Below are 26,927 nucleotides of genomic sequence, written 5' to 3' on the forward strand. Positions count from 1 at the left end.
AGGCCAGAAGCCAGAGCTGGGCAGTAGTAAGAGCCACCCAGAGAGCCCGGGCTGCTGTGGGGAGCCCTCAAGTCATGGACCCTCTACCTGCCCTGGGCTGTGCACCCCGGGGGGCAAGGACATGGGCCGGGGCAACTCTTGGGCACCCCGTCACCCCATCCAGGGCCAGTGGAGGCTCCAGGGCTCCCCACAGCAGCCCAGGCTCCCTGGGCAGCTCTTATCAGTGGCTGGCCCTGGCTTCCAGCATGGCCAAGGGGTGAGGCCTTGGGTGGAAGAGGAGGAGCTGGGGGAAGGCCATGGGAGAAGAGGAGGAGGAGCAGAAGGTGGGGTCACAGAGGGGGGCAGAGCTCCTGCATGTGTCCCGCTTTTGCCTTTTGAAAAGGTGGTCACCCTAATATCATGATGGGTGTGGTCCACCTCTGATTTTTAAAATTTAAATTAACAATAACTATGTATGTCAAGATGTGCCTCTTCATTTAAATAGGCCTTTGAGAACTCGTGATCTGCACTGAATTAGAGGAATTACTATTCAATAATATACATGCTGCATTTACTGAAACTTATTCTTCAGATTTCATGGTGCCACCAAATATATATAGAGAGAGGGAGAAAGAGAGAGGGAAAAAAAATCACCCTAATGCATTACAAGTAGTAATTAGCTCAAACCAAAACTGTGTCTCTGGATGTCCCAAAGTGAATCCAAGTCCTACATTTCTGGCTTAGGCCCTGTTGAATTTGAAGTGGGAAGTCTTCCAGTTTTAAAATATAAAAATACTTGAAAGAGAGTCTTTTTAGCAATTTGAGTAGCTTCGCTTTTATTCTGCACATTGCAAAATTGTATTCATATTATAATAAAAGGAGAAGAAGAAGAATTATGTAGTAAAAATTAACATTGTCAGGTGCAAATTAAGGGGAAATTTTGTTGTTGTAATCTTAATATTTCTCAGTTGCAGGTGTGCCTGTATATCACTGATATCTATTGTATTAAAAAAAAGCTTAAATTGTGAAAGAAATGCTAAAATTTGAGCAACAGCTTAAGGATATTGATTCATTCTTACTTGACAGGTGAAATCATGGTTGCAGCACTAACCACAGCAATTATGGCATTAAAATGTCAAGAAATTAGAGGTCAGAATAACAGATAATTTTCTTCCTTGTGTCAGATTAAAAATTGACATTCTTTGACAGCACAGGATCTCTGGCTGAGAAAATTATGACAGCTTAACTCATCTTGTACGTGTAAAGCTGTAATTGATAATGAACTTTACTGTGACAGCCTTCTCCTGTGGAGAAACATGACAGAACATCTCTGGTACAAAGTCTGTATCTCTTTTTAATATGTAAACAGCAGTTATATTGGACATTAGATGTTATTTGGAATTGTCTTTACTGTTGGTTTACATCATAATCCAAACCCTTTTTTCTGGACAGATTCCAGCTGACTTCAAAGAGCTGATGTTAAAAATGCTAATGCATAAAACAATGATATCTAAAGTACACTAAGTAAAATTGTTACTGTATTATTTGTACTTCTATATTCTCCTAGGAATGACCATTTCACAGGCTAATCAATATAAATCTCATGCCCTAAATTTTCAAAAGTGACTAGGGATTTTCGGTGCCTCTATTCTTGGGTGTTCAACTTGAGAAACTTCGAAAGGACATAATTTTTCAGAAGTTCCAAGCGCCCATTCTTTTGAAAACATGTGTCTCAAGTTTGGTACGCAGACGTGGGAGAACTCAAACTCACTAGTTATTTTTGAAAAGCCAGGGCCTTATTCTGCCACGTAATAAATTATTGTGTGATTGAAGCGTGAACAGCACACTAATATACATTTTATTTAAAAAAATAAAAACATTGAACATAACCATGTGAATAATTTTTCAGTACTGCCTTGTGGATTAAACTGAAAATGATTAAGTGGAGATACTCATTTTGATGACTAAAAATGTAATTAAACTAGTCACATGTAACATTGAAAGCACATTTTTGTATAAACTCACAGAAAGTTAATATTTTTGGCTTACTGTTTATTTTTTTTGTTTAAAATTATTGCCAGATCTCCATCTACTTTGATAGCACACAATTTGTTCATCATTAGTAGTGTTTAAAAAACCAAGTGAAGCATTATACTGTACAGTTTTTGGTTTGTATGCACATTCTAGCTGGCTTTTCTTCTTTTTTTTTTTTCATACTCAGTCGCAAATGTAGATAGGCAGTGCATTACAACTGCTAGACTTTATGTGTACGGCATGTTCAGCAAAAGATGAATTGTACGTTCGCAGAAAAAACAAACGAATATGAAGAAGTTACTGGGTTCAGATATTTGTTCTGAGCAGTCACCTGTCAAAATACCTGAGCATACCTGCAGCCCACACAGCCAAATTGAAAAATGATTAAAATGACTACCATCTGACAGTCAGTTTCCATGCCCATAAACTAATCCTAGAAGGACAGTTTTGCTGGCAGCTAGTAGAGCATACGGCCTATACAATATTTATTTCTTTACTGTGGACTTTATAGTTAGCATATTTAAATGATTAAAAAAGTCATAATGATGTGGTGGTCTTGTAGTGGTTTTCAGTTACTCTCCTTTCTGGGTTTTATATTTTAGATGATATTTTCTTCTCTTATCTCTTTCTTTGATCTGACAGGAACAACAAAGCATCCCTCTGGATCTGCTATAGTGAAATATGCCCACAGGAAGCAGAGTAGAGCACGTCAGTTTTCACTTTTTTTTTTTCTTGCTGAAACACTCTTTGCTACTACAGAGGGCTGACATGATAGGGTTGTCAAGAACCATCAAGATAGATATATCTTTAACAAAGAGTTGGAATGGTAGCCTTTCCTGCTGGCTGAACCTAGAAAAATTATGAGGAAAAAATTAACACACTTACTATTCGAATAAAATAAAAGACTTACATAATGACACCCACTGCTAACCCTTGCAAGCATGTGCTTGTTCTTGCTCTTGCTCTGAGTTATTCTTATTTCTTTTCTTTTTTCTTCTGTGATCTTTTTCTTTGATCTGACAGAATATCAAAACCACCCCTCTGGATCTGCTTCATTGAATTGTACTCACAATATTGTTCACTTACATGTTCAATGTTGCCTAATTGCCTCCATACAAGGGATGCTCCTGGCTTCCTCTCTGGGAGCAGTCATTGTATGAAACGATTATGGATAGTTGTGAAATAACTGATAATTGTCAGTGGTGTCAGTATCCACTTTTTTCCAACTTAATTGAAGGAAGATGTACAGGAAAAACCCTTATACATGCAAAAGCCATAATGATAATGGCAATTATTTTGTTACGCACTAAGGCAGGGGTGGGCAAATTTTTTGGCCTGAGGGCCACATCTGGGTGGAGGAATTGCATGCAGGGCCATGAATGTAGGGCTGGGGTAGGGGGTTTGGGTGCGGGAGGGGGTGCGGAGTGTGGGAGGGGTCTCAGGGCAGGGGGCTCGGCAGGGGGTTGGGGTGCAGGGTGTGGCAGGGGGCTTAGGGCAGGGGGTTGGGGTGTAGGATGCAGGAGGAGTTTGGGTTGCGGGCTCCAGCCTGGTGCCGCTTACCTTGAGCGGCTCCAGGGTGGCAGAGGCGCGCAGCAGGGCTAAGACAGGCTTCCTGCCTGCCCTGACCCCGCACCACGCCCCTCCCAGAAGCGGCCAGCATCATGTCCCTTCATCTCCTGTGGGAGGGAAGACAGAGGACTCCGCGCGCTGCCCTTGCCTGTGGGTACCTCCCCTGAAGCGCCCATTGGCCGCGGCTCCCCATTCCCAGCCAATGGGATCTGCGGGGGGTGGTGTCTGCAGGTGACGGCAGTGCACAGAGCCTTCTCCCTCACACACACCCTGCTCCCTCAGGGGCTGCAGGGACATGGTGCCAGCAGCTTCCGGGAGTGGCGCAGGGCCGATGCCACAGGGGTGGCAATCCCACGGGTCGGATCCAAAGCCCTGACGGGCTGGATCCAGGCTGCAGGCCATAGTTTGTTCACCTCTGCACTAAGGACTTAGCTCTGATTTGGCGAATGTGTGCATGGATCCTGTTGACTTTAGCAAGAGCGCCATGTCCAAATCACTCTGAATTTGTGTCTTCCAAGCACCTGAAATAGACCTTCCTTCTTTCACCATACATCCAGATTGTAGGAGAAATACCTTTATTAGTTCAGAGTGGTTTTTGTATGTTTGCGTGTGAGTGTGAAGAAATTATCCAGGGAAAGCCAAATTGAACAAATGAGTTTGCATTTAGTCATGAAAGTAGTTGTGTCCGTGATCATTCTTATCTCTTCAGGGAGTGAGTTCCAAAGTTTAGGTCCAGCTCCTGTGAAAGATCTGCCTCCTGCACTTATGAGCCTTTCCTTATCAATCCACAGTTACTTGTGCCGGTGGAATTTCATTGAGTACCACCCACCCCCATAAATTAAAAATACTTTTGTATATATTTAACATCATTATAAATGCTGGAGGCAAAGCAGGGTTTGGGGTGGAGGCTGACAGCTCGCGACCCCCATGTAATAACCTCATGACCCCCTGAAGGGTCCCAACTCCCAGTTTGAGAACCCCTGTGCTAAATGATGAACTAGCACTCCGCTGAGCCTCAAGAGTTAATACACTGTTGTTAATGTAGCCTCTCACTCTACAAGGCAGCAGGAATGGAGGGGAGGGGAGACAGCATAGCAGACAGAGGCAGACATACACCTTGTGTGTGGGGGAGAGAGAGAGAGAGAGAGAGAGAGAGATGCGCACTGCCCCTTTAAGTAAGCTGACCCACTCTTAAATGCATTGTCTTTTTAAGTGGATCAGGAAGTTGAGAGAGCAGCTGCTGCCCCAGGCTCTCCCTGTCTCTGTCCCTCCCCCTACCCTGCTCTATATGGAGAAGGGGTAAGCAGGGTGTAGGAGCAGGGGGGAGGGGGGACATTCTGACATTACCCCCTCCTTTCCCCCTCTCGCCTTTCCTTTTCCCCCTGCACAGCAAGCAGGAGGCTCTGGGAGCAGCTCCAAGGCAGAGGGCAGGAGCAGCACATGGCAGTGGGGGAAGGGACAGCTGCAATTGCTAGTCTGCTGGCAGCTGCCGCACAGGGAACTTAGGGTAGCAGGGAGCTGATGGGGGGGCTGCCGGTCCACCCTGGTTCCAAGCCCCCACCAGACAGCTGCAACAGGCTGCTCTTTCTGCAAGCAGTGGACAAAGGTTAGAAGGGAGCATTGCACAACTTTAAACAAACATGTTCCCTAATTGATGAGCAACATTACAACAAAACAACTTTAACCAGGACAACTTTTAAGTGAGGAGGTCAAATAAGAACATTAAAACAGGTCAAATAATGAAAAATACTGATTTGTGAATATTTTCACAAATAAAAGCACTGAGCCCAATTCACTGTAATTCCTGAATCCTATTATTGGTTGTTCCTGAGTATTAAAAGAACTGAGGTAGTCATGAAAATATATGATTCCTAATAGTTTCACAAATTGTAGCACAAATGATTTTATCCAAAAAGTTAAACCAAAAGTATGGAGTTTATTTGCTACTCATTATTCCCCTGTTTAAAAAGTTTGTCATCCGCACAAAAGAGGAAAGTGAGCAATGCTGTCTGACTTAGATGACCCACCACACAACACAGTTAACACAGAAATGTTCCAAGTGAAGAATTTGCACATAACTCATATAGCTGATAGTTATTTGCAGATGAATTAATGCAGAAAATCAGGAAGAGTTCTTGAATTAAAAAGCGAAGAAAAGAGTTCTTCACTAACCAAAAAGAGGGCTTAATTTATAATGAATATTATTTGTAATGAATAGTCATGTAACAAATGACCACTTCTAGAGAGCATCATTCATCTGCCACTTCTTATACCTCTCTGGGGCCATCTTAGAGTGTTATCTCAAAACTAGATTTATAATCAGTACAATCCACATGAAACAGATAATTCCACATGTCCAGCTTTTAATACAAAAATATGAACAATTCAGATCTTCTATATAAAAACTGCTTCATCATCTTTAGATTTTTTATTACATGCTGTTTTATTACATGCTAATTTCTCAAATTATTGATTTGAGAAATTAGCAGCAAATACTTTACCAGACACTTCAAGTCATATTTTACTCAAGGTGGGTGGGGTGAAAATTACTGGCTGATGATTGTAGTGGATATAGCTAGAAGGGGCTCCTTTTTCTTGATTAGCACAGATTTCAGATATATTGCAGTCATTATTACAGCATAAATTAACTACTATTCAACACATTTTGCATATATTAATTTGTTGCAGTAGATATTACTCAGTCTCTAAGTGTATCGCAATTTCCGTTACGAAGCTGTAACACCAAACTTTCAAAATACTTTAAACATATTGATAATGTGCCTTTTTAATGCCATTTTGAAGCCTGGGTAGAGCATATCTATATTATAGTTTTCAATTTATGTCAAGAATAGAGAGTGGATTTTATGAAGAATGTTTTGTTGGTAATAATCCAAATGTAATTATTTCTTTAAGCTCCCTGAAAATTACTGTGTGCTTTTATTTTTAAAATAACAGTATAGCCTACTTTAAAAAGTGAAACCATAATACTATAATAAATATACAGAAAAGTTACAATTCTGGTCTCATAGATGGAATATTTAAGACTGCCCTTTCAGTATTTGTAACTCTGTAGCACTTCCCAATTAGCCCCTTTTTGGCTTTTTGTTTTGAAGGTTTGCCTATTTTGTAAGATAGCTTTTGTGGCCTGTGATACATGAGTTGAAGGCTGGGGGCTGACTCATGCCTTACCAGCACTACCAGATTTCAGGTGTTTCTGCCAGTATAACATGAAACAGTAGGATCTGACAGAGTCTCAGCGCTTTGGTCAGAGAGAAAGGCGAAGTCAAGATTTAAGTGATGTGTTAGGAAAGATTGATGAGATTTGTGGGAGGAAAACACTAGTGAGAGGATGGGACCCACAAGAATACCCTAATATTCTCCTTCCCTTCAGTTTATACCATATACCTACAGCAAATATTGATACTCCAAAAGTTAACTATAGAATATCTTCACTCCGGTTTACTGTCACCAAAATGGAGAGGAAAGATTAGCAAAACAGTAGAGTAGGAGAACCACATTTTTTATCGTGATTTACTGGATTTCATTAGCAAGAAAAAGTTTTCAGTCATGGGTTTTACTACTATTCTTTCAACAAGCAACTAGAAGCAGTTGAACATGAAATCACATTTTAATTTTTTATATAGTTTTATTTTTATAAACTATATAAAATACTAAAATGTGGCTATTATATACTTTGATTTACTAACTGTGTCTGTTTGTGTATTCCAAGCATTAAAAAATAATGCCTTTGGTGATCATGTTTTATTTCAATAATAAACCAGAAGAAAAAAAATCACAGGAATACATTCCTTCATGAATAAGTACCATTACTTTTGTATTACTGCAAACTCTCAAAAGGCCTGCTCTGTTGTTTGCTTCTCTATTTTATTGGCTTTCCCCACAGAATATGTTCTTAATTGAAAAGCAAGTGGAATAAAATATAGTGTATATCTCATACGATACAGTTTTCCAAAGTATATATAAGTTACCTAACTCATGACAGGAGACATTACTCATTAGTTTAGATATTAGATTAATCTCTTATCCCATAAGGAAGTATTCTATAGATTTGACATTGTAGCCTCATTTATTTATATATCTACATCTAAAGATTATAATACACCAAAAATTCAAAGATGTACTTGGCCTGTGACCACCTGAAGTAAAATTAAACTGTGTAAAATAATATTATTCTGAATTGAACAAAATATTCCCTTCCCTATAGAAATTACCAGAAAAGCTCTAGCACAAAAATCAGTCCCCATCGTTTACTCACAATTGCGGCTCTATTATCCTCTCTGCTAAGACTCCATGCAAACTCTCCCAACAGGGCTCTCTAAAGAGAGCTGTTGTATTGATGCCCTCTTTGGCTGCCCTAGCCAATGGAGGTGAATAAGTCCCTATTAGTTAATAGTCCATCTCTCTCTCCTGCTGTGGTGCAACAGCACCTGTAATATTTTGTTAAGTTCTGGATGTAACCTTATTAGAAAGATTGGAGGGAGTTCATTGATGAGCATCAAAATGATGGAAGGACAGGAAAGATTGATTTATGGGCAATATTTAAAGAGCTTGACAAGTGGTGACTGAGTAAAGGGGGGGCATAGTAAATATCTAGAAATATCTGAAGGTTGCTATAACCAAGTAAGGTAGAGGAATTTTTCAGTGTGCCACCAGAAGTATATATCACCATCTGGAAGGATATTCAAAAAGGAAACTGTAGGCTGAACTTCAGGAAAAAGCTTCCTGACAGCTAGGTGTAATTAGGCTGTAAAATAGTTTCCAAAGTAAATTGTGGAATCCCTATTATTTGGATCTTTTAAAACTAGAATGAACAACCACTAGAAAATATAGGGAACAATCTTGCTTTGGCAGGAAGATAGACTGGATGATCTAAAACTTTCCCATCAGTAACATCTATTTTGTTGTGTTCCACTGCCAAGCCTATAATGACCATAGTGTGAATCCAAATGTATTGGCAGTAACTCCGTCACAATGTCAGTCTGTGTGATGAGTTTACCATTTAATTAGATTGGCTCCCATCATGATCCATTGCATTGTTAGAATTGTTTTTTTCTTTTTTCTAGCTTTCAGGTCAATTACTTTTTTGTGTAAATTTAAAGTAGCAGTTTATTTATAGGACTGCATTAAAAAACTGAATTCATTATCGGGGGGGAAATTTTCATTATGGCCTGATTGGTTCCTTAGAAGATCATCATTGTTGTAGTCTGTCTCGAAAATCTGATACATTCAGGTTCCTCTACTGATTTGAATGGACTGGAATCCATAAAAATATGATGCAAATGATGTTAATAGGTATGCTCAGCAATCATTATTTATCTATTATTATCAGGGGGCTTATTTCAGTTTTGCTACCACAACAACTGGCATGGAATTTAGAGCTAGTCACAGATGTTAAACAAATAATGGCAGCAATACTCACCCATCTCTCTTTTTTCTTTTATATCCCCTACACTTGTCCTTTTATTCTTTTTGGAAAAACTAATTAGTGCTTATTAGCTCAGGTTCATGACCATCTTCAAAAGTGGGGAGGGGAGAGGAAAGGATGGGCAAGAGAGGAAAGAAGATTGAAAGAGAAATAGAACATTGAAATGGCATGAGGGAGATTGAATTGGAGACCTAGTGGAAAAGGAAAAGGAGAATGAAGAATAGAGTGAATGGAGATAAGATCAAAGAAAGGGGGAAAGGTATGGAGCCATTTAATCTGTTTTAATTAAAAAAAGAAAGTGACCCCCTCTCCAAATTTGTCCTGCAGAAATTTTTCATATTTTCGTTGTTAATTTTAAATAATTTTTAAAGCTCACATTTATGCTTTTAAAGTAAAAAAAGAATAGTTAGCACAGCTATAAGCAAGCACTGTTAAACCTCACAGCCACTGAAAAACATTTTTAATTAGAAAAGAGTGGGTAAAGTTTCAAAGTCTAATTGAAACCTCCTGCTGGTATTACTATAATAATATTGTGTTTTTTATGGGTAAGTTGCCCCTTCCCAAAGGTCTCTGAGCTCCTAAAAAAAAGTCTTAAGCCAAACCAAAGGCAATAGGGACTATTCAATGGAACTAAAGTTGGTGCAGACACCAAAAACAAAACTCCTCCCTCTAACTCAACCCCAAACATACAGTTAAACATCTCTCAGCATACAGAAAAACCTCACTAATCTGTAGCATGGTGAGGGATCCCTGGTTCAGATTAGTACAAATCTATGGGCATAGACACTTTTGGTAATATCACATTCCATTCAAATCGGTGGAGGCAACACCATGCCAGAGCCTTGGCTTCACTCCCACCATTCATTAAGGCCCTGAAACAAGGTCAGGGCATTTAGAGTTCTTCGTCTTCCTGGCTCTTGGTGATGCAAAAATTGAGGGAATAGCAGGGCTAGGCTTTCACTGCTCCTGTGATCTTTTTGGCCTCAGGAGTGCAGAGGCATTCAGTCACCCATCTTGCAGGATCTGGGAGGTCTTTAAAAAGACTGCCACTCTCCCATTTCATCTGTGGCCATCTTTTCTGCTTCTTGCAGCATTTGGACCAGCATCCAGCAATGTGTAAGTAAAGATGAATGCTGCTGCTTTCTAAAGTGAGTGGAGAAGGGAAAGTGGCACTCAGTTCTGCTCCTTCCTCTTTCTCTTCCAAAAGTGTGAGGGGAAGATGGAACAAGTAGGGAGGGGGCAGCTCCAGCACAGCTATTTTTTTTAGACTACACCGATCTGCAAGTCCACCTCTTGGAAGACAAAGAGGAGAGAGGTGGCTTTGAGAAAAATGTGGCAGCAGACATTTTTTAGACGACCTCACCCCATTCCAGATCATTAGCCATGTATCTCTTCAGTCGTTCAGCAAATAGAAGCAGGTGAAAAGGGTGTCACTAGGAGTAAATACTGTGATGAACCTAACTAAGGGTACGTCTATACTACCCGCTGAATCGGTGGGTAGTGTTCGATGTATCGGGGATCGATTTATCGCATCTTGTCTAAATGCGATAAATCAATCCCCTAATCGATGCCCATACTCCGCCTCGGCAGGAGGAGTAAGTGAAGTCGACGGGGGAGCCGCGGCAGTTGACTCGCTGCCATGAGGAAGATCAGGTAAGTCGAACTAAGATACTTCGACTTCAGCTACGCAAATAGCATAGCTGAAGTTGCATATCTTAGTTCGAACCCCCCCACTAGTGTAGTCCAGGCCTAAGAAGTTAATAGGGAGAAAGGGAGAAAATGAAAGAGGAGAGAGATAGGCAGGGACAATGTTATGCAGGACTTTGGAATTAAAGATGAGGAACTTGAATATGATGTGGAATTGCAAAAAAGCCAGGAAAGGCAGAAGTAATCAGAGCATCCAGGGAGGAGGATGTTCTAAGTATCGTCTTTTAATGAACAAGGGACTCGAGTAGTAACTCACAGGAACTGTACAGCAGGGAGCACACAGAGAATATTTTTTATTTTATTTTATTTTGATTTCTAAATACAAAAAGATGCTTTTCTGTAGTTCTAGGAGCCTTCTGCCATTCATTACAGTCACAAAAAGTAATAAGCCCCATTCTCAGTCCACTCAGTGAAACAATGTCCACGCATGTAGATTGCATTGAAGGATTAGGACCTTTAAGAGGAGTTGATTCATAGAATTAAACACCTGAAGGGAAAGATCATATAGTCTGACCACCTGCAGAACATGGAACATAGAGCTTCCCCTAGTAATTCCTGCATCGAGCCCTGGGAATATAACCATAAATTTTGGAGCCTCGGCAATGAAGAGGACTTTGAAGTCTGTTATCTGATGAGGGTGCAGGCTGAGTGATGAGAAACTGCCACCTACATTCATCTAAAATCAAATTTCAAGGTAATCCTCCCTTTCTGATTTGAATAACAAGAGGAAAGTGATTTGGGGGCAAAATTATCGATTATCTGAAAATGGAATATTCTTATTGACCAACTTTCACAATCTTACCTGTTCTTGATATGAGGATATACCATTAATGAATTATTTTACCTAGCTTGTATTAGAGTTAGCAGAGAAATCCTCCTCTAAAGTACTGTACTCAGCCATTGAATGGTCAAAGAAAGTAGGGTTTTCCTTTATAAACTTAACACATATTCAAGTGAATGTTGAACGATCTTTTTTTTTTTCATTTGGCACAGCAGCAATTAACAGAAAAGTGTTTCAGTAAATTTTATCATGGGACAGGAATTATACATAAGCATAATATAAATTATGTCTTCAGATTTTTTATAGCACCCGCTAAGTGTATAATTCCGTAACATTTTAGAAAATCATATTATATAAAATTACAATAAGAAGCAAATTGCTTGTTTGGAGAGGAATGTTTTTTAAAAAATTGAATAGAATTCTTCAAAATTTTGAACAACTTTTTCTAGCTCAAATTTGCCCCCTTAGTGGCTGAGTGGCAATGAGTCCACAAGCCTCATGGATGGCCTACCCATTGAGAGTCCATGGTTGCATGACAATGAGACTGCACCATATTCTGTGGAGGCACTGGTCTCTCAGAAGCAGTTACATACTGTATGTTTTAACATTACACTCCCAGCCAAGTCTGCCCCCTTTGTAGTGGTGGATTCTGTGATGACTTATATAGCTGGCAAGAGGACTCTTTGGTTCCATCTTCTGTACAAAGAATGAGGAGTACTTGTGGCACCTTAGAGACTAACAAATTTATTTGAGCATAAGCTTTCGTAGGCTAAAACCCACTTCATCGGATGCATGCAGTGGAAAATACAGTAGGAAGATATATATACACAGAGAACATGAAAAAATGGGTGTTGCCATACCAACTGTAACGAGAGTAAGGTATGCTATTCTCAGCAGGAGAAAAAAAACTTTTGTAGTGATAATCAGGATGGCCCATTTCCAACAGTTGACAAGAAGGTGCGAGTATCAGTAGGGGGATAAAATTAGCATGGAGAAACTGTTTTTACTTTGTATAATGACCCATCCACTCCCAGTCTTTATTCAAGCCTAATTAAATGGTGTCTAGTTTGCAAATTAATTCCAATTCTGTAGTTTCTCGTTGGAGTCTGTTTCTGAAGTTTTTTTTGTTGGAGTATTGCAACTTTGAGATCTGTAATTGACTGCCCAGGGAGGCTGAAGTGTTCGACTGATTTTGAACGTTATAATTCTTGATGTCTGATTTGTTTCCATTTATTCTTTTGAATAGAGACTGTACGGTTTGGCCAATGTACATGGCAGAGGGGCATTAGTGGCACATGATGGCATATATCACATTGGTAGATTTGCAGGTGAACGAGCCTCTGATAGTACGGCTGATGTGATTAGGTCCTATGATGGTGTCTCCTGAATAGATATGTGGACAAAGCTGGCAATGGGCTTTGTTGCAAAGATTGGTTCCTGTGTTAGTGTTTTTGTTGTGTGGAGTGTGGTTGCTGGTGAGTATTTGCTTCAGGTTGGAGGGCTGTCTGTAAACAAGGACTGGCCCAAGATCTGTGAGAGTGAAGGATCGTCCTTCAGGATAGGTTGTAGATCCTTGATGATGCGCTGGAGAGGTTTTAGTTGAGGGCTGAAGGCGATGACTAGTGGTGTTCTGTTAATTTCTTTGTTGGGCCTGTCTGTAGTAGGTAACTTCTGGGTACTCTTCTGGCTCTGTCAATCTGTTTCTTCACTTCAAAAGTTTATGCTCAAATAAATTTGGTAGTCTCTAAGGTGCCACAAGTACTCCTCGTTCTTTTTGCTGATACAGACTAACACGGCCACCACTCTGAAACCTATCTTCTGTACAGTCAGCCAGCCAGGGAAGAAAATGGGAAGTGTTCATGCTCAGACATGGTGGAGCCTAGCTCTTCCTCCTGTCTCAAAGTGTGTGTAGCAGTGATCCTCAAGGATGGAGAATTGGGAGAGCTAAATGGCTGTCTCACGGCCTCACCCTCTCAATTAAAATCCGTCCTGGGTGTCCAGGGGGCATCTTACTGCCACTGCTGCCTCACTCTCTCTCCTTGTAGTTCACGTATGCTGACCTGTGTTTCTAGGATGCTGTGGATCTGACCAATCTTCTGGATTAGGAGGGAATTTTTTCCAGTGGGCCAAACTGCAGGGTGTCCAGAAGGTTTATCACCACCTCTACAGCATCATGAAGGCACCTTCTAGTTTAAAAAGAGTAAGAATGGGAATTTTAATGGCTGGAAAGACATATAGGAATGTTAACTTTGTTGTAACTTGCCACCAGTATCCATACGCAGCTGGTGAAAATAGTTTTGGGGGAAGTTGAACCTGCTCCCCTATTCACCCCACAGCCATTTCTTCTGTCCTGTGGGTCTGCACCGCTCCCTGTGCCAGCCTGTGGGCTCTCACTGCTCACAGATTTGGAGGAACCCACCACATCTATGTGCATGCAGACAGCGCCCTCCCCATATGATGCCCCACTCCATCCCATTTCTTGCTGGAGGCTGATGGGATGCGCAGGAGGCTGATGAGAACATGGTTTGGTGGAAGCAGAGGGGTTGATGGAGCAGGGGACATGATAGGATGATAGGGTCTGAGGAAGCAGGGGGACGATGTGGTGGAGGAAATAGTGGGACATGATTATTATCAGAGAATGAACATGCCATTTCTTCTGAAGGGGAGGCCTCATATAGTCAGGAAGAAGAGCACCTCCATGGAACTATTCCCACCCCCTTAGAGCTGTGAGGAAGAGGAACCCTCTCCCAAGTCACCCTCTCATGAGGTTGCCTTCCCTCCCCATGGAGCAATCAGGATGAAGAGGGCTGCCCCATTGGGGACAGATAGTGACTTACTCAACTGAGAGCTCAGCACACTCCTATTGGCCTCACTCAGGGTCTCCAGCATCACATGGAGGGGGAAGAAGAGTGACACTGAGCATTTTAAGGTGGTGTTCTAGCCTTACCTTTACTTTGTTGACAAGTTAGCATGAGGGAGAGGGAGAAACGTCTCTGGGCTTAACTGCCCATGTGTGTGTGTTGTGGGGAATGGCCACTTCCTGAAGTGCCAAGGCATAGTGCCATCCTGGATTCCAAGTGCAGGAGTGGCACTCCAGAACACTCTGGCAGCACTGTTCCTGAGGGCAGGTCCATACTCACCGCGTGGGTCGACGCGGTGAGTTCGACTTCTCGGAGTTCGAACTATCGCGTCTGATCTAGACGCGATAGTTCGAACTCCGGAAGCGCCGCGGTCGACTCCGGTACTCCACCACTGCAAACGGCGGTGGTGGAGTCGACGGGGGAGCCGCGGAGTTCGACCTCGCCGCGTCTGGACGGGTGAGTAGTTCAAATTAGGGTACTTCGAATTCAGCTACGCTATTCCCGTAGCTGAATTTGCATTCCCTAATTCAAACCCCCTTTTTAGTGTGGAGCAGGCCTGAGACTGGAGGGTCCGAGCCCTCCATAACCTTAGGCACCCACTGCCTATGCCAGTATCCAGTGCAGATAAAGGTGGTAAGGGCCAGCTTCCAGAGACCCAGGATGTGGCTGGTCGACTTTTTACCTGTAAGAAGGGGAGACTTTAATCTTCACAGACTGAGGTCCCTCTTTGTACCCTCTTTTCCACTCACAAAGGAATGGCAAGAGGATTTAGTGGTGGACTGAGCACTACAGGTTAGGCTCAAATGGCTCAATCCCAAATTATTGGTTATTTGGTTTGAGGCCATTTAATCTCACACTATATCCAATAAAATACCTGATTTGGAGGAAGAGTGGAGGGCCAGATAATGCCCCTCCCCACTGTTAAATTATTAAAGTTGTGGCCTGTCACTTAAATCCACCCCTGTGCCCATGTTTCATTCACTTGATCAAATAACCAACTGCACTGAAGAATCCAGACTAGCTGAGTCACTGCTTGTTTGTAAAATGCAACCCTTCTTCCCCTCCAAATGTGCAATAATAAAACAGAAATCAATATTCTTAACCTAATTTATCAAACGTCCTGAAGATACTGATGCCATTTAACAGCTGTAGACGCAAATAAAAAAGCAATATCTCACACCATTAGTACAAAACAATAACATTTTCAGGCTGTGTATGCTATCCACCAATGGGCTGTCAATCATGTTTCCTCTGAAGAACAGAGTGCTTTGGGGCTGTTATTCATGCTGGCTGCGTGAGAGAACACATTAAGAAATACTGTGCCACTATTCACTGAATACAAAAATAAAAGTGTATGAAAACAAATACAGATTAAAACAACGAGGAGTCCGGTGGCACCTTAAAGACTAACGGATTTATTTGGGCATAATCTTTCGTGGGTAAAAAACCCACTTCTTCAGATGCATGAAGTGAAAATTACAGATGCAGGCATTATTATACATGAAGAGAAAGGAGTTACCTTACAAGTGGAGAACCAGTGTTGACAGGGCCAATTCAATCAGGGATGTAGCCCACTCCCAATAATTGATGAGAAGGTGTCAATACCAAGAGAGAGAAAGTTGCTTTTGTAGTGAGCCAGCCAGTCCCTGTTCAAGCCCAAATTAATGGTGTTAAATTTGCAAATGAATTTTAGTTCTGCATTTTCTCTTTGAAGTCTGTTTTTGAAGTTTTTTTGTTGAAGGATGGCTACTTTTAAATCTGTTATGGAATGTCCAGGGAGATTGAAGTGTTCTCCTACTGGCTTTTGTATGTTACCATTCCTGATGTCTGATTTGTGTCCATTTATTCTTTTACATAGAGACTGTCCGGTTTGGCCAATGTACATATATCACATTAGTAGATGTGCAGGTGAATGAGTCCCTAATGGTGTGGCTCATGCGGTTCGGTCCTCTGATAGTGTCACTAGAGTAGATATGGGGACAGAGTAGACAATGAGGTTTGTTACAGGGATTGGTTCCTGGATTAGTGTTTTTGTGGTGTGGTGTGTAGTTGCTGGTGAGTATTTGCTTCAGGTTGGGGGGCTGTCTGTAAGCGAGGACTGGCCTGCCTCCCAAGGTCTGTGACAGTGAGGGATTATTTTCCAGAATAGGTTCTAGATCGTTGATGATGTGCTGGAGAGGTTTTAGCTGGCACCTGTATGTGATGGCCGGAGGTGTTCTGTTATTTTCCTTGTTGGGCCTGTCCTGTAGTAGGTGACTTCTGTGTACCCATCTTGCTCAGTCAATCTGTTTGCTCACTTCCACAGGTGGGTATTGTAGTTTTAAGAATGCTTGATAAAGATCTTGTTGGTGTTTGTCTCTGTCTGAGGGATTGGAGCAATTGTGGTTTTATCTTAGGGCTTGGCTGTAGAAAATGGGTAGTGTGATGTATCCTGATGGAAGCTGGAGGCATGTAGGTAATTGGTCAGTAGGTTTAGGTATAGGTTGGTGTTTATGTGACTGTCACTTATTTGCACTGTAGTGTCCAGGAAGTGGATCTCTTGTGTGGACTGGTCCAGGCTGAGGTTGATGGTGGGGTGGAAATTGTTGAAATCCTGGTGGAATTCTTCAAGGGCCTCCTTCCCGTGGGTCCATATGATGAAGATGTCATCAATGTAGCACAAGTAGAGAAGGGGCGCTAGGGGATGAGAGCTGAGGAAGCGTTGTTTTAAGTCAGCCATAAAAATGTTGGCATACTGTGGGGCCATGCAGGTACCCATAGCAATGCTGCTGACTTGAAGGTATGAGTTGTCCCCAAATCTGAAATGGTTGTGGGTGAGGACAAAGTCACAAAGCTCAGCCACCACATGTGCCATGGCCTCATCAGGGATATTGTTCCTGACAGCTTGTAGTCCATCCTCATGTGGAATATTGGTGTAAAGAGCTTCCACATCCATAGTGGCCAGGATGGTGTTTTCAGAAAGATCACCAATGCATTGTAGTTTCCTCAGTAAGTCGGTGGTGTCTCTAAGATAGCTAGGAGTGCTGGTAGCATAGGATCTGAGGAGAAAGTCCAAATAGCCAGATAATACTGCTGTAAGAGTGCCAATGCCTGAGATGATGGGGCGTCTAGGGTTTCCAGGTTTATGGATCTTGGGTAGCAGATAGAATACCCCCTGGTCAGGGCTCTAGGGGTGTGTCCGTGTAGACTTGTTCCTGTGCTATAGCAGGGAGTTTCTTGAGCAGATGGTGTAGTTTCTTTTGGTACTCCTCAGTGGGATCAGAGGATAGTGGCCTCTAGAATGTGGCGTTGGAGAGTTGTTTGGCAGCCTCCTGTTCATAAACCAACCTGTTCATTCTGACTACAGCACCTCCTGTGTTGGCCCCTTTGATTATAATATCAGAGTTGATTCTGAGGCTGTGAATGGCATTGCATTTTGTACAGCTGAGGTTATGGGGCAAGTTACGCTAAGGACAAGTAGCCTTTTCAAGTTACCTTTGGGACCGGTATCCTTCCCTTTCTCTATGCAATAGATGAGCACTGGATTTTGGCATAACTGAAGGTACTTTGCAACAGGAGCAGATGGATCATGTAGGACAAAATTTCTGTGGACTCACCAGTATCATGGGAATTAACAATTAAAGAAGTGCAGAAAAATTGGGTGAAACATAATGAAGTTTTGGTGAAAATATATATCCTAGAAAGCTTAACTGAACATGGTAGTAGTCTTTGACAAATGGGAAGAAAATGAAGTGGCTCTGTAGCTAGTAATGTCATTGTTTTATTATTTGTAAATAAAAATATAAGTAATTTTAAGAAATCATCCCACTCCTTCCATGCTATTTAGTTATCCGTAATTACATGCGTTAAAGTGATTTATGCTTTGTGTTTTACACAGGCAGCGTTAGTCATTATTTTCAAAGAGGGGCTAATTGACTAGATGGACCAGTGGCTTCTTCCTCAATAATAGTCCCTGTGTTTCTCCATGTTCATCTTAAAAATATATAGGAGGAAAATAACAAATAAAAAGCCATTATACCGTAAAATGTTTCTGTTTGTGTTTACAAGTTCAGTCAGTAATGAAGAAACCAACGTCAAAGAAACACTTGAGTTTTTGGGTTTCTTCACATCTAATTAATGTGCCCTTTTTACCTATTATACCTGAAGAAACAAAGATTTCCTCTGTCATTTAATGGAAGAATTGATTTCTGCTTCTTTTATGTGAAAATAAAATACTCACCCAAAATGCCAAAGTCAGCGGCCACACTAAGAGAGAGACAAACATAGTTGCATGTTCATTCTTCAGGAAGGTGACAATAGGGCTTGATCCTGAAAGGTGCAGAGCACCTTCAGCTTCCCAGTGCCCTGGCGTATGTCAAATATGTCTGTAAATGTGAAAATATAAACCCAAGCATCTATTGTTCATGAGCAAAATACATAATTTTTAGAGTATTACTTATTGCAACTAAGATGTGTCTATATTGATGTACAATATATGTACAGCATGTTTATCCATTATCTACTCTATGAGAAGCAATATTTTTATTTTGAACGTTATAAAGTTATATTTTTTCCTGGTTACATAAATGAGGGTGTTTGAGCTGGATGTCCTTTTCAACTTGCAAATTGCATGTAATTTAGCAGATTCATTTTGTTTCCTGTGGAATACAACTAACAGCTTTGGGACAGGTATCCCCTAATTCCTTCTTTTAAGACCTTGTTTTCTTTGATATAAGACCTTGCTTTCTGTGATATAAAAGCTTGACCATACACTACGAAATGCTCCCTGAAGTGTTTGAGTACAAATCTTGTTTTATGTGTAGAAAAACAGCAGGGAGTCTCAATTCAGTTCCTCAAATTGCTTTCCTGCAATGCCTTACTAAGTAAGCTAACACTAATATAATTGTAGTTTTGCTGTTTCAAAGATGTTAAATTTGGTAAGCTAGTGCTTTCAGAGCTAATGTTCTTTCTACATTGAGGACATTTTGAAGGTGAAATAAAAGTAAGTGTAATTCTATAAGAAAAATATTAAATTAGCTAGAATGATTGTGTGTTTCAAGGAGTGATAGGAGTGCTTTGTACATTGGTACTGAGGACTTGGTGGATGGGAGAAAGGAAAATGATGCATTGGAATAGAATTTTAAGGAACATTATACAAAGCAAGAGATGTGATTATTAAGAAAAAACAATTCTATGCCTGTACTGGTCCTGTGATTAATCTGAAATACTGTAAGTGCCCCGCCAGTTATACAAAAATTGATTATAATAGCTATTTCCTATTCCTGCCTGTTGCTTGAATTACTAGAGATATTCTAGAGAATCTGCTTTTGATCTGTGTATGCTATGATCTAGTACAGTTTTTCCCAAACTTGGGACACCGCTTGTGTAGGGAAAGCCCCTGGCGGGCCGAACCGGGCTGGTTTGTTTACCTGCCCCGTCTGCAGGTCCAGCCGATTGCGGCTCCCACTGACCACGGTTCGCTGCTCCAGGCCAATGAGAGCTGCTGGAAGCAGCACGGGCCAGAGGCTTTCCCTACACAAGCGACGTCCCAAGTTTGGGAAACACTGATCTAGTAAATTGAGCCCAGGGCTAGGAATCAAGAGAACTGTAGTCTACAAGTCTGTTGCATCTTACGCTGGGATTATGTTCCGCAGTCAGCGCGTAAGCGAAAATCGCGTATAGTCAAAATTACATTGAGTGTAATGGCGGGCGGAATTGCCCGCACCGCAGGTACAGTATTAAAATTGTTATTTTTCTTTTTTTAGTGTTTTGTTTTTTTTGTTTTTGCCGACCACGTAAAGCTGAAATCGCGCATGTTAAATGCGCATAAGATGAGACAGACCTGTATTCCCAAATTTGCTGCAGATATGCTGTGTATCCTTAGGCAAGTCATTTAACCTCTCTGTGTCTCAGTTTTCACCTCATATATAAAATGGGGATGATAAGACTTGTTTACCTTTCTGAAGTATTTTGAGCTGTGTAGAAGAACAAGAGCTACAGACCTGCAAATTCTTATTATTTATGGTGCTCCTTGTGCAGTAGCATAGTAATGTTATATGCATTTTAAGAAAAGCTATTTATATAGTTTCATTTCCTTAAAAAGTTCCATTATTTTAAAAAGACATTTTCACAAGAAAAAATACTTATTCATAGAGGAATTTAGGATTGTTCTGGGGTTTTGTACTTAGTATCTTTGTGAGTAGAAGCTGATAACAATACCCAGTATTGCCTGTTTACAGATTAAGGTCTTGATCCCGGTACTCATTCAATTCACTGCCAGGATTACCAGTAACTTCATTGTTCTCAAGATCAGTAGCATAAAGCAAAGGTAGTGAGCATTTACTAGGACATCTTTAGTTGTAAAATAATGGATACTGTTGACAGGTAAGTTTTAAGTGTCCATCTCTTGTCATCTGAACAAGTCATCCTGGTTTTCCATGGTATTCTACCTTTCTCTACCCTTTGCCATCATAAATCTTCTTGAACTGCAAGGCAAAGTAAAAAACATTTATGTAAATTGACTTTATAGCTGAACAATCAGAATATCCCTGAGACTGGACAACATGAGACCAAATGAGTGAATTAGAACTGGGCATCACTTTACAAAATGTAATAATTCATTTCAGTACTTCTACAAGAGGAGAAAAGTATCAGTAATGCAACCACTATAAAAGTTGGTAGAGAAATGTGTGTTTTGTGATCAATATTGCTGGTAAGTATAACAACTCACATTTGTATTTCAAAATACGATTCTTAAAAAGCACTATAGTAATAACTTTGATAATTGTCTGAACTACTGATAAGTGGGAGTTATTTGCTTCAACTGATTATTACCAGAGCTGCATGGAACCCTGTATATCACACTATATCTGGCATTAACTGTTGCTATTAGTCCTTGTTTGCGCTTATGAACACCGAATTCACACAAATTGAATCAAAAACTAAAAAGTGTTGTTACAGAGTAATGTGCATAATATAAAATACTGTGTTTGTGTTGACGTAAATCAAGTTTCTGTGTGTGTGTGTATAATATTTTATATAATGATTATTCTGGTTATTTAAAATACAGCTACAATGGAAACTTGCCAGTTTGCACCAATGTCTGATCCTGCAAGATGCTGAGCACCTACTAGGAGATGAAGTCAATAGAAACTGAATGTGCTCATCAGTTTCTAGGTGATACTCAGCACCTTGCAAGATAAGGCCCCAGGAGACCCATTGCAAACTAGCGCGTTCTGTGAATTAGTGAGTAAGCAATTATTATAAAAACAGGAATAACGCATCACAAAATGGACTTTATTCACTCAGGGGCTGATCCAAAGCACATTGAAGTCAATGGAAAGTCGTCATTGACTTCAGCTAGACTTTGTCTTAGATTCTTATTTTGTCAGTATTTTATTTGTGATAATTCATTGAATATTAGCAAATATATTGTAATATATTTTTTAAATATTACCAACGTTTTAGATGTCCTATGTCATCTATTACAACCTCTTTTTTGAGAAATGGGGAGAGGCCAGCAGTTGTTTTGTGTGGATTAGAAAGAGGACAGCACATTGAAGAGGTTCTACTGCCTCTTAAATTGTTTTAGAAGAAATAATATAATTCATCAATGTGGTTTATATTTTAGGGGGCTTTTTCATGTGCAGTTTTTGCATGCTAAGGTGAGAAACTCATCGACACAAACAATAAAATTATTTATGGCATGGTCCTTTCAAATATATGGGTATATACTACTTAGTATTTTTTTAAATCAGCTGCTTAATTTAAAGTGTAGTTCTGGATTTTCTGAAATCCACTGAAATGCAGCCTGGGTATCTGAAAGTCGAGGAGAGTTCTTAAATAGTGTCATTAGTGGAGGCAGTAATAAAAAAAAATTCCAGCAATTGTTTTAAATATACCATAAAAACACTTGGATGTCTGAGTGGGTTGTGTAGGTTGTTGAAACATCTCAGCCTGTGGGCCAGTTTCTATTGTTTGTGGAGTTACTGTGTCGTACACTGAGAGCAGAATTTGGTGCTGAAATTTAAAGTTGGAATTACTAATTACCGGTATATATTTCATGGTTTTACAACTGTCAATATTCTGTGGTGTGAAAACTCATCCAAAATAAACACAAAAACTAAATATCATCTTATCTGGTAAAAGAATACTACCTAGAAGTTAGATCATTATCTAAAGACTTTTATTGTAACCCCTGTAGCTATAGTGTATCTTGAAATGATATATTTCCAGTATTTTTTATTTTTAACTGTTTTGTTAGTGAAATTGTGATTATTTTTTTTCTTATACATTATCCATGAATTTTGTTTCTCAATTTGCTTCCCCCCTTTTAAGATCCCAGAGGCGTATTTTATTAGAGACCCTCATACTTTCCTCCTTACAAAGGACTTTATTAAGGTATATGTGTTGTATTTGGTGCAAAGAAATCTCTCAAGCCCTTAACTGCATGTCCTCACAGGTTAACATTTTCACATGTAACCCCAGCTATTGGAAATAAGAATGGTTATTTGGTTAACTGAAGCATGCTTGAAAGGAGAAGCAGAGCTTGTCTACAAAATACTAACACTTGGATGAGTCTGCAGCCTGAGAGAAGAGCACCCGGTGAATTTTCTGGACTTTTTTCATGGCTGACTTAGGATTTGCTTGCATTGTCAAATAGTGTGTTGACCTATCTCTTTGATGCATATTGATTATGACAATCACTCTCCTTTCCCTGCAGGCCATGGAGGCACAGATACAGAACTTTGGACAGACGCCATCTCAGTTGCTTATTGAGCCACATCCGCCTCGGAGCTCTGCCATGCACCTGGTGAGATATAACTGCTGGTTGAGAATTTATTTCCTTTCAACCTGAGGATCCTTTATAGGTCATAAAATACCTATTTAAGTAACACTTTCTTTTCATGTCCTGAGTTGCCTACAATGCCATAGCCCTTACTCTGTGCAGAAATTGCATGCAGGCTCTTAAACAGCACGGTGGAAGTTGGAATAGCTCTAACTTCCTACAGTCACTGACTTCTGTTGCCCAATCTTGGATTTAAAAACTATCTTCATAAATATGTATTTGCTGAGTATAACTGCATGAAATAAAAATGACTGCATGCTTTTCTCATATTGAACATTTTGTTTCAAAAAAGGGGAAAATATTCCAGGGTGATTTATGAACATTGGCTGCTTGTCAGGAATGAAAAAATATAGTTCAAATCATGCTGGAACCCTTCTGTCCATTCTTGTGAATGAACACATCATGTCCTTGTAATTTAAATTTGAACTTCAGTATTAATTACCAATGCACTCTTTAATGTGCTCATTACAAAGAATTATATTATGTAGCCAAAGTGAAAAATACTGATATCTGTCCCTATTAGTGTCTTTGGTATAAACATCTGAGGGCAAGAAACTTCCTGCGAAGTTTCAGTAAACAGATCATAATATTTTCATTAGCTTTCATAGTTTCCATTACCCATAAGGAAAATTACATTGTGCAAATGGCAATTCCTCTGGAAATTTTAGTTTTGCTCTTTTTTAAATTAAACAGTATCTGCAAATTTACAGGATAGCTAGATATTTTAGATCTTAAAAATGTAGATAATGTATTTTAGACAGCAGTTTAAATCAATAGATTCAGAAAATTCCTAGAATTCATCCTAGTTGATACAGCAGTTAATTTATGAAGACATCTAATACATGCAAATTGGGCTTCACGAAGCAATGGGCTTAAATTGCAGCAAGGGAGGTTTAGATTGGATATTAAGAAAAACTTCCTAACTGTCAGGGTGGTTAAGCACTGAAATAAATTGCCTGGGAAGGTTATGGAATCTCCATCACTGGAGATTTTTAAGAGCAGGTTAGACAAACACCTGTCAGGAATGGTCTAGATAATTAGTCCTGCCACTAGTGCAGGGGACTGAACTAGATGACCTCTTGAGGTCCCTTCCAGTTCCATGATTCATATAATTCTCACTGGTGATAAAAATGTTACTAGCCATGAGAAAAAAGTATGTTCTACATACAGAATTATCACCCTGATTTTATAATCATTTATACCTTTTAATATGATTTGTAAGGAATAAAAAGTAAAGTCAATTCATGTAGTATTCTCTAACGATTAACTTAAATCTACAATGCACTAGAAAAATAACTCATCATCTGTGGGATTTCTGAGTTCCTCCTCTAAAAATTCTTGTTTTAGCCATTGGTTTTTGATGTAATAATGTGTTAACTGACTCTTCTATTTGACTCCTATCTACAGTGTATGAATATTAACTGTTCTGATCATTGTGTATTTTGATTTTTTGAATTAATGCTGATTTATCACTTTACAACCTGTAATGATAACCTAATGGGCCTTAACCATACCTTTTCTCTATTTGTCCTCATGTAATGATCCAGCAATAGTTTTCCCTCCTATATTGCTAGTGCAGATAGCATTGTTTTCCCTGTATGTACACGTTTGCCTACTCATTTTAACCTTGTTTTCCCTCAGACCTCCTCACTAATTGTGTTATCCCTTCTGTTTTCTTCTGCTCTCTTCTCCTTTCTACTCAACAGTGTTTCCTTCCACAGAGTCCACTCATGTTTAAAGATCAGATGCAGCAGGATGTTATAATGGTGCTGAAATTTCCATCAAATTCTCCTGTCACACACGTGGCAGCCAACACGCTTCCCCACCTTACCATTCCTGCAGTGGTAACTGTGACTTGCAGCAGACTTTTTGCAGTGAATAGATGGCACAACACAGTAGGTATGTGCTCATAGATAGATCTCTTATTTAAACATTCTGTAAGCAGTGCATCTAACTTTCAAGTAGAGTAGCTGGGTTAATCCCACTCACCTACAGATAAGCAACAGTTTTTTACCCACTTATCCCTGTGTGTATTGTGTACTCACAGTGTCCATTTTCCATGGTATCAGTCCGAGAAGCTCCCTCCCCAAAGCCACCACATTCGCTTGGCAGCCAATTGCTTTGTTGCTACATCGGTATCAGTCTTTAATGTAACATTTTTGGGACAGTACTATTATTCTTGACACCACATATATATAATATGCCACAATTTTCAGAAATACATAGTACTAGGCTAGCTAGTATGTGTGTATCACTGTTCACTATTTGAAGGTGTGTCAGCTATATACAGATGTCTGTCACAAGAGCCAATAGTACAAGCAAAAACTAAAGGACTATATTCCTTGGCTCCACTTACAGAGTTTCCAATATGGGTGAAGTAGAAGAACTTAATCATTACCCCTGTGAACAACTAAGTGGTCATCAATCTAGTTCAACATTCTGTTCTAAATGTTTCTGTGCTCTGTCACTGTGCAATACACATGTAAATGGTGTTGCACAGCTATCTGGTTAGAAATAGTTTAAGCAAATCTTATTATTACCTTAGAGTATTATATCAGGTACCTCCACATTCAGAGGTACCCAAAGTTTATCCAGAGTTTTACACATCTCTTTTTAAAAGATAATTATATTAATTTTGCTCATCCCTATAGCGTAAAAGTTTGAAGGGTAAGAAGTAGTCATTGGTGTATATATAAATTGTGAAATGGAAATGTATTTAAAAGATGTTTGCTGTTCAGAATTAGTAATCTGAGCCTGCTACAGGTGGTAGCCATGTTGCCAAAAGAGTCATTTGCTTACAAACATTTGTGACACTGGCAGTTGAGAAACCCAGTGTAAGAGACCATAAACAAGTCAGTCTCCTACAGTACTTTAATACTAATTTGAATAACAGTGTTTTGTTAGTCTTCTGTCAGTTTTTCAGGTCTTCTGGGGACATTGGCTAACCACCCTTGCCCATTAGCAGTCCCCTTGGGGAACTCTCTCCTCCATTTCTTAAAAGGATCTTTTAATGGGCAGTAGAACAGTGGGAGTAGTGAAACGCACCCACTCCCACCACTTTAGTGAGACAAAGGTAAATAATAGCTGATACGGTAGCTAAGGAAACCTCAGGTGTTCCCTAGCAACCATGCTTTAGTTAAGAGAAGCCTTATAGGCCTTGATTTTTCCTTGAGGTTCATGTAACTATTTTGTTCACTTACATCCGTGTAAAACATGAACATCTTTGCTAACATGCAGAATTCAGTTCACAAACCATATGTGAACTAAACCATGCATCCTTTGTGCGATCCTGGTACTTATCTAAAATACCACAATGCTTTTTGAATAAGTAAGGCAAAAGAGAAGGGTAAGCAAAACACTCAAGAAATTCAAAATAAATCCTACACTGTTCTTAGCTTTTACACTGTATGTGGCATTTTCTGTTACTTCACAACAGCATAATTTAGGACAGAGTATCAGTCTTAATGCTGAGTTTTCTAATTCTTGCTGGTTTGGTTTACAATCTTAAAAAGTTTCTTACCTACTTAGATTTAAATTATAAAAGAACTTTTTAAGGTGTATATTCTATTATAAAACTTGGCATTATTTAATTGTAGTGTTTTTTAATTAATTATTCCAACAATAATTATCCAACAATCTAGCATTTAGAATAGGTTCATGAACATAAAACTGCACAGAGATACTCAGGTACCATCATAAGATGTAAACACAGCTTAATTTTTC

At 39.8% G+C, this 26,927-nt stretch overlaps 1 protein-coding gene across 6 annotated transcripts in view; it reads left to right on the forward strand.

The window, feature by feature from the left end:
• NBEA (neurobeachin) overlaps positions 1-26,927 on the forward strand; it is an 831,523-nt gene that overhangs the window by 770,825 nt on the left and 33,771 nt on the right. For 4 of the 6 annotated variants that reach the window (XM_039530859.1, XM_039530876.1, XM_039530869.1 and 1 more), the window contains 2 exons: positions 23,079-23,168; positions 24,911-25,103. In XM_039530859.1, the coding sequence (XP_039386793.1) occupies positions 23,079-23,168; positions 24,911-25,103 (283 nt within the window). Of the gene's footprint in view, positions 1-22,693; positions 22,757-23,078; positions 23,169-24,910; positions 25,104-26,927 lie in introns of all 6 variants that reach the window. The other 2 variants (XM_039530902.1, XM_039530912.1) reach the window with 1 other exon arrangement.

Source organism: Mauremys reevesii, linkage group 1 (genome assembly GCF_016161935.1).
Source record: "Mauremys reevesii isolate NIE-2019 linkage group 1, ASM1616193v1, whole genome shotgun sequence".
NCBI classification, from domain to species: domain Eukaryota; kingdom Metazoa; phylum Chordata; order Testudines; family Geoemydidae; genus Mauremys; species Mauremys reevesii.